Consider the following 12,581-nt stretch of genomic DNA (forward strand, 5'->3'; position numbering starts at 1 on the left):
GAATATATATTTCTTGATTTATTCCACACAAGACAAACTGTACGACTCTTCCTAACAGGCGGGTTTTTAAGACATGCTCCCTCACACACACTATCCCAACCCCCCTCCCCCCCCACACACACACACATACACACACACACACGCACGAAAGAAGGATACAAGGGTACTCATAAATACACTACAGACATGTAGCAACAGAAAGGAGAGTGAGTGGAGTGTGCGCAATTAATGTACAGAAATTAAAAAAAAGGAAAAATATACAAAAAAAAAAAAAAAAAGAAAAGAAAAGTGAGCATTATAAATCTGACTCAGCTCTACAGAAATGCAAACACTAACCTTCCCCCCCCCACACACACACACACACACACACACACATACACACACACACCTCGGAGGTCAGAGTGCGGCCGTACACGGTGTTGTTGAAGACCCAGCTGGTGCACGACCCAGATGAACCCCCTGGTAGCGAGCACGACCTGGGGAGCACAGGTGAGGAGGTACACGCGCTGTCTGTCTGTCTGTCTATCTGTCTGTCTGTCTGTCAAGTAGGTAGATAGACAGTAGATAGATGCAAAGGTAGATAGATAGATCAGTCTGTTTGTCTGTAGGTAGATAAGTCGGTCTGTCTGTAGGTGGACTGGTAAATAAATAAGTCTGTCTGTCTGTCTGTCTGTCTGTCTTTCTGTCTGTCTGTCTGTCTGTCTGTCTGTTCGTAGGTAGGTAGGTAGGGAGATCTGTCTGTTTATTTGTGTGTATGTCAGTTTGTCTGTCTGTAAGTAATTGAATAAATTGATTTGTCTATTTTTGTGCCAATCCGCTTGCCTTTTTTCATTATTATTATTATTATTATTATTATTATTATTATTATTATTATTATTATTATTATTATTATTATTATTATTATTACCATTTTTATAATAATTTTCATATCACATTTTACTATGACTTTTCATACATTTATTATCATTATCAATATCATCACTTCACGTCTACAAATATAAGCTAAGAACTAAGGTTATTGTACTCTCTCTCTCTCTCTCTCTCTCTCTCTCTCTCTCTCTCTCTCTCTCTCTCTCTCTCTCTCTCTCTCTCTCTCCTTATATATAACCCTTCTAACTACAATAAATACCACAATATAAGTATTCCTCATTAAAGTATAACACTGTCTATCTCACACACACACACACACACACACACACACACACACACACACACACGTACTCATCATCACCAGCCAAGCCCAGGGTTCTATTAGCCGGATCAGACGAGGCAGATGTAGGGGAGGTGCTGGGATGCTCTTCAGGCGTGGGACCTTCAGATGTGGCGGCAATGCAGGTGTGGGGGATGTTGGGCACGGCAAAGGCTCCAGAGAACACGAACATAGGCAGCTCCATGAAGACTGTGGGCGTGAGTGGGTATTAGTGGGCGTGGATGGGCGTGAGTGGGGGTGAGTGAGCGTGTGTGGGAGTGAATGGGAGTGAGTGGGCATAGATGGACGTGGACGGGAGTGAGTGGGGGTGAGTGGGCGTGAATGGGCGTGTGTGAACGTGAATGGGCGTGTGAGCATGAATAGTGTGAGTGAGCGTAAGTGTAGGCGTGAATGAGCGTGGATGGGCGAGGTCAGCAAAGCGGTGACGACTGGCGAGTGTAGCGGCCCAGGAACATTACCGATGAGGCCTTATGAGGCTTGACCGCGAGAGGGATGGTGAGTGAGAAGGAGCCAAGGGAGGGACACCCACACCTCGGGAAGAAACAGGAACGACGACCAACGAAGAGGAACGGCGTGAGGAGCAGGAGCAGGCGGCGACAGGGTGTGACGGTAAACAGGTGTGGCCAAGGGGACGAGTTAGGTGCGGCGATGAGAGGCGGGAGCGGCCAGGGGAGAGAGAGCATGTGGGATGTATGGTGAGCCAGGGTTTGAGCGTGGTAAGAAATAACGCCTCGTAACTTCCCTGTGATGGGGCGTAATACCCGTGTCCCAGCGTGTACTAGATTTGTGAGAGTCGAGAGTTCGTGTCTTCGATAGCACAACACCGCTTGCACCACTGTTCTAGATTTTTGCTGACCACCACTGTATCTAAGAAGAGCAGTTTACCACTATTTCGAGGGAGTGAGAGTCTTGGCCACTGTTACCACCACTGTGTTAGATAGAGTGATACTTGTCGCCTCTGTTGATGATGCTTGCCACCTGCATCAGATGAAGAGCTTGGTGTGGTGGTGGGTGTCCTGGATGACCGGGCAGTAGCTTGGTATTGTTGGTAGCGTGGAGGTCGTGGGTAGTGATTTGATATTGTTCGTGTGTGTGAATAAAAGACACGATTTAGTAGACTCAGGAGAAGGCAGGTGCTTTCCCTAAGGACTGGCAGGAATCTAGGGACGGAAGATGTGAATTTCCTTAAGAGGGAGAGAGGAGGAGAAAGGTTTAAAAACAGAAGAGACTGGCTGGCCTTGTGGACACGTGTGGGATGAAATATATGAACACACCACTTGTGAAATGAAATATGGAATGATGGAAATATATAATGATATTTATTATGACGATACAAGTGTGCTTGAGGATGGGCGTGAGTCACTCTCTCTCTCTCTCTCTCTCTCTCTCTGCTAACACAGGTTTAATCTTCTGATTTCGTCATAATTTTAACTTTTCTAATTTCTTTCTTTTTTTTTCCATGCAATGGAAATATATAATAATATTTATTATGACAAGTGTGCGTGAGGATGGGCGTGAGTCAGTCGCTCTCTCTCTCTCTCTCTCTCTCTCTCTCTCTCTCTCTCTCTCTCTCTCTCTCTCTCTCTCTCTCTCTACTCACACAGGCTAACCAGGACCAGAATGCACAGGTTCCATCTTCGGGTTTTCAAGGAGGCCAAGAGATCGTCAAACTGCTTATCTGTCCGTGTCATCTTGCCGAGAGCCGCGACGAGACTGAGGACGGTCTTCGCTTGCTGCTTCACACTTCTACTATTGTTCGCCATAGCTACTCGCCCTGCCTCTTCTCTCTCTCTCTCTCTCTCTCTCTCTCTCTCTCTCTCTCTCTCTCTCTCTCTCTCTCTCTCTCTCTCTCTGACTGTTTGTTTTGTCTTCAATATCACTCTGCTTAGTGATAACAGTGACACATATAGGACAACAACAATAACAATTACTACTACTACTACTACTACTATTGCTGCTGCTGTTGCTACTACTACTATAATGCCAATCATATACATAGTAGTAATAGTAGTAGCAGTAGTAGTATTAGTATTACTAGTAGTATTAGTAGTAGTAGTAGTAGACCAAGAATAAGAAGAATAAGAATAAAAACAAGTACATGAGAGAGAGAGAGAGAGAGAGAGAGAGAGAGAGAGAGAGAGAGAGGCGTTGGGGGTGGAGAAAAACAGGGTGGGAAAGGAAGATGGGGGCTTAGTCGGGCGAGTGAGAGCATTAGGAAAGGGAGAGAAGACAGGGAAGCTTGAGAGACAGTGTGTGTTTTTAATTAACAAAGATCTGGTGTTAGATTAAATAGGTGGGAATTAAAAAGCTTACTTCACTCACGCTTATCTCTCTCTCTCTCTCTCTCTCTCTCTCTCTCTCTCTCTCTCTCTCTCTCTCTCTCTCTCTCTCTCTCTCTCTCTCTATCGCTCACTTCCTTTCTGTTTCTCCACTCCCTGTTTTGTCTTTCTCCATTTCCTCCTTTCCTAACTCAAATTCCACCTACGCTTTCCTTTCTCTTTATTTTCTTTTATTTCTTTTCATCAATCCTTCATCTTTCCTTTTCCATTCGCTAGTATTCATTTTTCTTTCATTTCTTTCTTTCCAACCGTCACATTTCCCTTTCCATTACTGTTAATTTTCTTTCATTTCTTTCCATCTAACCTACATCTTCCTCCTTCCATTCAGTGTTCATATCTTTTTTTTATTTATTTCTACCCAACTTTCATCTTTCCCCTTCCTTTCATTAACTATCTGTCACCTCGTAAAACAATTCTTCCTCCTCTTCTTCTTTAATCTTATAGCTATATCCTCGTTCGAGTGTGCAGGTAAAGTACGGTTCCTGAGACAGTGTGTCCATGCTCCGTCACAGCTTCCCTTCTAAGTAATTCAGAAATGCTATGCTCTCTCACTAACACGACTATTTTCAAAAGCCACTTAGATACTTAGTCGTGTTCTCAAGATAGTTTTCCTTATTGGTAATGTAGAAATCTTGTTAATCTGCCACTAGAACCGTAAAAAAAAATATCCTTAAAAATGCTTTGCTCTCTCACTAACACGGCTATTTTCAAAAGCCACTTAGATGCTTAGTCGTGTTCTCAAGATTGTTTCCCTTATTGGTAATGTAGAAATCTTATTAATCTGCCACTAGAACCGTAAAAAAAACATCCTTAAAAATCCTTTGCTCTCTCGCTGCGAATAACTACTGATTACTGAGTCTGTTCCATTTATGTACTTTATTTGAGAACCAGTACCTTCTAATGTCTTTCTTAATCTAATTTTATCAAACCTGAACTCATTACTTCTTGTCCTATCCTAATTACCTACTGACCCTGAGAATTTTGAGATCACCCATGCTATAATGCTATACAAAGATATCTACTCGTATTTATCTAACGCCACACTACCTATGCAAACATTCTCGAGAGTCGCATAACTTCCACTATCTCTAGCAGCGTAAAAGCAACGAAAATAAGACACAAACTCCTCACAGAATATGTTTTTGTTCACACCCTTGACTTTGGGGGGAGGGGAGGTATTTAAATTTCCTCCTTGTAAGTTTGTTTATATGACAATCATATATGTTCGGAATGCATATCTTATAAATTGCCTGATTATCTTATGTATGACGCAGAGAGAGAGAGAGAGAGAGAGAGAGAGAGAGAGAGAGAGAGAGAGAGAGAGAGAGAGAGAGAGAGAGAGAGAGAGAGAGAGAGAGAGAGAGAGAGAGAGAGAGAGAGAGAGAGGACATGAAGCAAACACGAATAAAAACAACACCATTTATTTATCTCCTGTCAACATAACAAATCATAACAAAACATCGTCTAACTCAGCACTGCAACCCTGTGGCCAGTGAGGGAGTAAAGAGAGAATCACGGTGATAAGGGAAGGAAGGACTGGCACTGCGGCACGTATGTATGTGTTTGTGATTGGCTGCTCTGTAAAGGAACTGTATAAAGGAACTGGAGTCCAGGGTTCAGGTGAGGAGTGCCTCCGTGCTCGTAGGATCGCCGTGCGAGGCCGTGGCTGGATGGTTCTTGGCGGAGATGATCTGTTCAGCAGTCGCAGCAGAGGCACTCCCACACCCATCGTTGTCTCGAGTGGGCGCCGCGCCTCGCCAGCCACACATGAGGACGGCCCGCCAGCTCTCCTTCACGGCAGCCTCCACCGCGTCCTGCCGGCGCTCGGGCCGCCACTCCGCCTCCTCGTCACTGGACAGGGACACCACATCTGAAGCGTCATATTCCCTGTCACTCTCGGCATGCTCGTGGCCTTGGCCGTACTGAAGCAGCTTCAGGTTCACCATCAGGAGACACTCCTCGAACACCTTGAACGAGTAAGTGGTTCTCCGCAGCACGAGATTGTCAATTCTGCGACACTGGCGGCAGGCGACACTCTCGCCCGCCACCTCGGCCCACCTGAGGCAGGCGTTGCAGTAGGGCAGCTGTAGGCCGTCACTCTGGTCGTGCATGAACTCTTGCACCAGATCAGCAGCGCCGTGGCTCACCAGCGCGGACACCTCCATCTCTCCCAGGCGCAGGCCACCGCCGTGCGCCAGGCCCACCGCGGGCTGCCGGAACACGGGGTCCACGGGACCGTCATGCCGCGCATGACACTTGAGCACAGCCAGGTGCTTCAGTCGCATGTAGAAGATCGGTGCGCAGAAAATGCGGCCCATTTCCTTGCCGCTGGGACTGAGCACCTTCACTGCCGAGGAGAGGCCCTGCATGCGGAGGGCGTCTTGGGCCCGCTGCAGGTCCCAGCCGGAGTCGATGCTGGTGGCATCCATGAGGACACCGGTGTGGACAGCCAGAGTGTTGATGATGCCCTCCAGGAAGAAACCGACGGTCTGGCGGTCCAGGAAGCTGTGCGGGCTGATGAAGATGTCTGGCGTGCGGCCGTCCTCCAGCCTGGGCAGCTCGCAGTCGGGCAGGATGGCACAGATGACGCCCTTCTGGCCATTGAGCGTGGCGAACTTGTCCCCCACCTCGGGCCGCCTTTCCTGCACCGTCTCCACCTCGTACATCACGCATCCATCAGGCAGATGCCTCACGCGGCAGCGGCTCACCTCGCTAGGGCCCTCCGTGTCTCCCACCCGCACGTGATGGCGCTCGTCCTTGCACGTGATAACCACGTCGCCCGCCTCGAGGCGCCGCCCCACCTCGGCACAGGCGGCCACCTCTGCCCCGAGCAGCAGCTCGTGCTTGTGGTAGTAGCGGAAGTGGAGGCTGGTGAAGAGGCCTCTGTCGATGGCGCCCTTGCTGAACACGAGGCCGTCCTCCTGGTTGAGGCCGCGCACGGCCATCACCGCGGTGAGGGCGGACTGGCCGGAGTACATGAGCCTTGCGTTGGGCAGGCTAAGGATGAAGGCTGGCACGGCGAGGGGCGTCTCGGGAGTTTTGAGCAGCGAGTAGGTGCAGCGATGGGCGAGAAGCTCAGACACCACGGGCTGCCCCATGGCCTGTTTCTGCATCTTGCACGAGCCGAGGCGCCGCACGCCGGGGTTGGTGCTGCTCACAGGCGTGGCGGCGCTCACGATGCCGTGGCTCAGCACCGCCTGCAGCTGGCAGTAGTCCACACCTGCCCTGCACAAGTCAGCCGCCGCCTCAGCGATGAACGCCGCGCTGCTCTCCAGCGGGTCCACGAAGTCCACCACGCCCTTCCTCCATAGGTTGTCCAGGAGGAGGCGACACTCCCTCAGGGCGGCCAGGTTGTCATCAGTGAGAACGAGGGCGCCGCCCTGCACCACCAGTAGCGGCCGTACTGGCCTGCCGCCAGAGGTGTCAATGTGGAGGTCATGGTTCCTGAGGTGGACGCCGAGGTGGAGGGCGTGGCGGCGGCGGTACTTCACCAGGCGAGCCTTGATCCGCCACAGGGGAACTTCCGCGTTGCCAGCCCACCGGCCGTCCACGAACACCTTGCCCAGGCGGTCTGGTGCGGGACAGTCCTCCCCCGCGAAAAGCTTTACCGGCAGCGTCTGCAGTGCCTGCCGCACGTGTGTGGGGTCCACGGGGCGGCACAGGGCGGCGCCCAGGGCCAGGTGCTCGGCGAGGCCCACGTGCTCGTTCTCGGGCGTCTCCACGAGGCAGAAGAAGCCCAAGATGCTGGTGTGCAGCTGGTGGGGCACCGCGCCCCGTCCGTTCATCACCTTGTCCTCGCCGTTGACGGTGCGCACCTGGGACAGGTACTGCATGTAGTTGAGTCGCTCAAGGTTTTGTGTGACGCCCGTCATGGCGCCGCGCCCCTCTCCCCACGTGCCCGTCCTGAACGCTTTGCACATCTTTTCGCCAACAATGTTATGATGGAACTGGAAAATGTTCAAAATGTCAAATTTTTCTGATAAGGTGTTTTCTTCTTCCCTCAGCAGGCGCGCCCGATGCTCCCCGAAGATGCGGTGGTCGTCCTCGTAGTGATTCTCGCTGCCCAGCTCGTCCGGCCACACCGCGCGGGGCTTCCTGTACTGGTGATCAATGGTGGCGCGGGCCCGGGCCAGGATTGGCTTCATCACGGAGCTGAAGAGGCTGCTGACGAAGGCACCGGGAGTCACCAACATTCTGTTCCCCAAGTGCAGCGGGTCGTCAGCAGGCCGCCGCCCACACATCACCAGCAGCAGCTGGTTGGCCATGAAGGCGAGGTAGAAGGCTCTATGTGGGAGGCTGCCCCCGGCGTGAGGCACCAACACTCTTTCCAGCACCTCACTCATGGCTGTGTTCCTCCACACCTTCCTGGCAGCCTGGCGCAGAGCCCTGAGGGCCTCCTGCTGGGGGGGAAGCGTAAGGGCAGCCTTCACCATGTGGGCTGCGGTGGGCACGTCCTCGCACCCCTGCACCATCACGTCCCGTAACGCTGCCAGCCGCCGCATGTGCTCCTGGTCTTGCCTCTCCTCCTCCTGACGCATCTCGGCAAACCTGGCGGCAATCTTGAGTAGCGCCGCGTGGTGCTGCTCGCTCCTCTCACACTTCTGGTGCACCCTGAGCAGGTCCTGCTCCGCCGCGCCGGGCACCTGGGCGGCCGCCACCAAATAGTCTACCACTGCCTCGGCCACCACAGACTTGCCGCTATCTTCACACCTGAAAGCATCACGGGTCAGGGGCGACTTGGCCTTGCTGCTTTTTCTGGCTCCTTTTTGCCGCCGCTGCTGCCGCTGCTCTCTGAGCGGCACCATGGCAGACAGCGTCTGCCGCAGGTACAAGAAGGACTCCGTCTCCTGCCAAGACTTTAGTGGGCCCTGGATCCCTAGTGCGGCCAACACTTTACTGAGGGACACGAGCACGTGCACGCCGCGCCCCAGCGACAGTTTGACCACCAGGCCGTGCTTGGAGGAGGCTAACACCGCCGTTTGGAAAGCTTCTGTGCCGTTGGCGGAGCTGAACACGAAACACTTAAAGGAGAACTTCTGGCTCTCCTGGCCCAGGCACTTGGTCACCAGCAGGCTGTTCTTCTTGAGCAGGTTGCGGAAGGGAATGAACTTTTCTGTGCCATCCACAATGAAGTAACCGCCGGGCTCGCCAGGCTGCTGCCCAGCCGCCACCGCCTCCTCGTCAGTCACGCCACACGTGACGCACAGCCTGGAGCCCACCATGAGCGGGATTTCTCCCAGGAACACTCTGTGGGAGAAGGCCCTCACCTGGTTACCGGAAGCGTCCTCACAGGTGTAGGAGGCCTGCACGGTGAGGGGCAGCAGGTAGGAGCGCTCCTCCTGGCGGCACACCAGCGGGGTGTGCCGCACGCTGCCGGGCCTCACGCCATCCAGCCTCAACACGTGTCTGCCGCACTCGTTCTCAAACTCGTGGCAGAACAGTTCGTCCCCGGCCGTCAACTTGCTCAGGAAGGCGTTGTAGTCGTCCAGGGCCACATCCGCCAGCTGCTGCTCCCCCAGCACAAGAGCAGAGACGCGCCTCCTCACCTCAAGCACGGCGGCGGCGTCCCGGATACCGCCACTCTCCATACTCTTCTTCCTGCTCTTCGTCTGCTGCTGCTGCTGCTGCTCAGAAAACTTTGGCAGTGACTCATACGTGCTCCGCGGGTTCCTGATCTTGGACGGCCGTGTTCTAAGATAAGTATTGAGCTCCCACTTCTTGCAACGTTGAAGACGAGCCTTCCTGTCCCCTCCGTGCCTCGCCGCACGGGCCCGGTCCTCACCCGCCTGACCGAAGTCCTTTCTCTCCACATCCTTGTCATCCACGATGGACTGTTCATCACTTCCACGTATAATCTGCTGTTTTTTCTTGCTCCATTCTTCACTGTCACTTTTCCTCTTCTTAATACCACCACGTGTTCTTTCCTCCTTCTCATCCACCTGTTCCTCCTCTTCCTCCTCCTCATGGGAGCCATCCAGTCCTTCCCTCATCCACTCCTCACTATCATCACTCATCATCATCCTTATACAGTCAGATGTTTCCTCCCCATGCGGCTCTTCCTCTATACACTCTTCAACACACTCACTCCTCCTCCTCCTCCTCCTCTTCATGACATCAACACCCACCTCTTCCTCACCTCCCATCCATTCCTCACTCCAATTCCTCTCCCTCTTCTTCCCAGCATCACGTGTCCTTGGCTGATGGTGGGCGGTCAGAGGTCCTCCCATGATGCAGTGCGCGTGACTCATGCTGCAGGCACGTGAGGCGTCGTGCTGGGTCTGGCTGGCTTCTGTTTGTGTCTCCTTCCTTCTCTATGGGTGACGCTGCTGGTCCTTTTACTGTTTATGGGTCTTCCTGGGTCTTCTTAATATTTATGGGTGAATCTCTTCGTGTTCTTACTGTTTTTTGGTCTTCTTGGTCTTGGTTTGTCAGTGAATCCCTTGGTTTTCTTGCTGTTAACGTGATGACATTGTTGATCCTCACGGTCTTACTGTTTATGGTGGTGCTATTAGTCTTAGTTAACAGATCTGAAAGTAACTATTAACGGATCTTCTTACAGCAGATTGATAAAACACTGTTCCTCCTCTAAGCGTGACTACACAAGGCCTCCCTAAACAAGATGAGGACTGACGCCAACATAGGAAGCAAGTGTCGTATCTTCTCTGTTCTTCATAGGAGGCGAGTATCGTATCTTCTCTACTTTTCTTTATTGTTTGACTTAGTTAACAGATCTTCTTAGGGTGACTATTAATGGATCTTCTTACAGCAGACTGATAAAACACTGTTCCTCCTCTAGGCGTGACTACACAAGGCCTCCCTAAACAAGAGGAGGACTGACGCCAACATAGGAAGCAAGAGTCGTATCTGCCCTACTTTTCTTTACTGTATAACTAATGAGCGTCCAGGCACAAAATGAGCATTGACTGACGCATAGAGAGCAAATGTCGCACCTTTTCTACACTGTGGTCTGGTCTACACTATGCTCTATGGTCTACACTTTTCTACACTATGGTCTCTCAATTCCTCCCCCACCCCGACCGCTAAGCACATACCTAGTCCTCTTCCTCCCCCCCCCCTTCCCACAGCATAGGGAAGATTCTGAAAGGGTGAATAACTGCCTCTGTAGCGAAATGGTACGTGTGTAGTGAAGAAATAAATCAAAGAAAGATAGATAGATAGATAGAAAAGATTATAAGTCATAGGGAAGCTTGATAATTGTGAAAAAAAACTCCTACTTTCTTAAGGATACGTGTATTGAAGATAGAAGGGAAGGGAAATGTAATGATAATAATAAGTAAAGGAAAGGTTATAGGTGATATGTTTGCAATAGGTGAAAAACTACAATACAGCGAATGGATACGAGTAGTGAAGATAGAAGAATTAATGAATGAATAAATAAATAAATAAATAAACAAATAAATAAGTAAATATATACATACATATATACATACATACATACATACATACATACATACATACATACATATATACATACATACATATTTACATAAAGGAAAGATAATAGATGATATGCCCGATAAAGACAATGTACAGTAATTCTGGGATCATGACAGAGAGAGAGAGAGAGAGAGAGAGAGAGAGAGAGAGAGAGAGAGAGAGAGAGAGAGAGAGAGAGAGAGAGAGAGAGAGAGAATAAAAATAAATTAAAATAAGAAAAAATAAATAATGAAAAAAAATAAATACGTAAAAAATATCCCAATCTCTCTCTCTCTCTCTCTCTCTCTCTCTCTCTCTCTCTCTCTCTCTCTCTCTCTCTCTCTCTCTCTCTCTCTACAACAGAATATTCACACTTGCCTTTTGATGAACACCTGAGTGACGATTTTCTTCATTATTATTCATTTATTTTACGTTCATGTTCACTACTCTTATTTATTTTTTTGACGGTCATGTTCACTACTTTCACTGTTCTCTTTTCTCTGCTCTCTTTCTCTTTTCTGTTTTTTTTTTCATCTTGTCTGAATTTATCTATTTGATTATTTATCTATTTATTTACCTATTTATTTATTTATTTATTCTTTTTCACTTGCATATTTCAATTTTCTTTTGCAACACAACTCAGTACCTTCGCTCACGCAACACAAACGGTACACAACACAGGGCTTTATTTTCCTCACGCGCAACGCCAACACTGCAACACAACACTACTTTCTCCTTCCACGCAACACAACACATTATTTTTCTTCATTCAACACAAACACAGCAACTCAACGCAATATTTCATTTCACGCAATAATAAGCGATATTTTCCTTCATTCAACAAAAATATGTCAAAACAATGCAATACTTCCCTTTTTCCACGCAACAAAAACGCAATATTTCCTTCATTCAACACAAACGCTGCAACACAAGATAATATTTCATTCTACGCAACTCAAAGTAATATTTTTTTCTTCAATGTAACAAAGAAACAACACAACACAGTATTTTCTCCTTCCACGCAACGCAACGCAGTGTTTTTCTTCAGTGTAACACAAACACTGCAACACAATGCAATATTTTCTTCCTGCGCAGTAAATAATTTTGAAAGACAACACAAGCCATAAAGAAACATGATATTATAAGAGGCGAACATAATTTAGTCTCTCTCTCTCTCTCTCTCTCTCTCTCTCTCTCTCTCTCTCTCTCTCTCTCTCTCTCTCTCTCTCTCTCTCTCTCTCTCTCTCTCCCTGTTACTGAGGGAAAAATATGAATTATGAAAAAAAATAAAAGAAGGAAAAAGAAGAAAAACAAAAACAAAAAGAAGAAGAAGAAGAGGAAAAAGGAGAAGGAGAAAAAGAAGAAGAAAAGAAGAAGAAGAAGAAGAACAAAGAAACAAAGAAAATACCACCACCATCACCACTACCATCACCACCACCAACAACAACTGACTTACCCCCCCCCTCCTACCAACTAAAAGCCACACACACACACACAAACAACAACCATCACAGTAGTTTGGCGGGAAGATAAGGCGGGAAGGCAGAGTCATTGTGGCGTAAAGATTCTTCCCTAAATATTTATCTTTTTCCCTT

At 49.1% G+C, this 12,581-nt stretch overlaps 1 protein-coding gene across 1 annotated transcript in view; it reads right to left on the reverse strand.

Annotated features, from left to right (window-relative positions):
- Positions 1-2,988, reverse strand: part of LOC135090278 (solute carrier family 22 member 20-like) — a 5,623-nt gene extending 2,635 nt beyond the window's left edge. The window contains exons 1-3 of the mRNA XM_063986908.1: positions 2,811-2,988; positions 1,222-1,399; positions 389-476 (exon numbers count right to left, since the gene is read on the reverse strand). Of these exons, the coding sequence (XP_063842978.1) occupies positions 389-476; positions 1,222-1,399; positions 2,811-2,973 (429 nt within the window). The 5' untranslated portion in view covers positions 2,974-2,988. The remainder of the gene's footprint in view (positions 1-388; positions 477-1,221; positions 1,400-2,810) is intronic.
- Positions 2,989-12,581: the final 9,593 nt, after the last annotated feature.

This window comes from Scylla paramamosain, chromosome 34 (genome assembly GCF_035594125.1).
Source record: "Scylla paramamosain isolate STU-SP2022 chromosome 34, ASM3559412v1, whole genome shotgun sequence".
NCBI classification, from domain to species: Eukaryota; Metazoa; Arthropoda; class Malacostraca; order Decapoda; family Portunidae; genus Scylla; species Scylla paramamosain.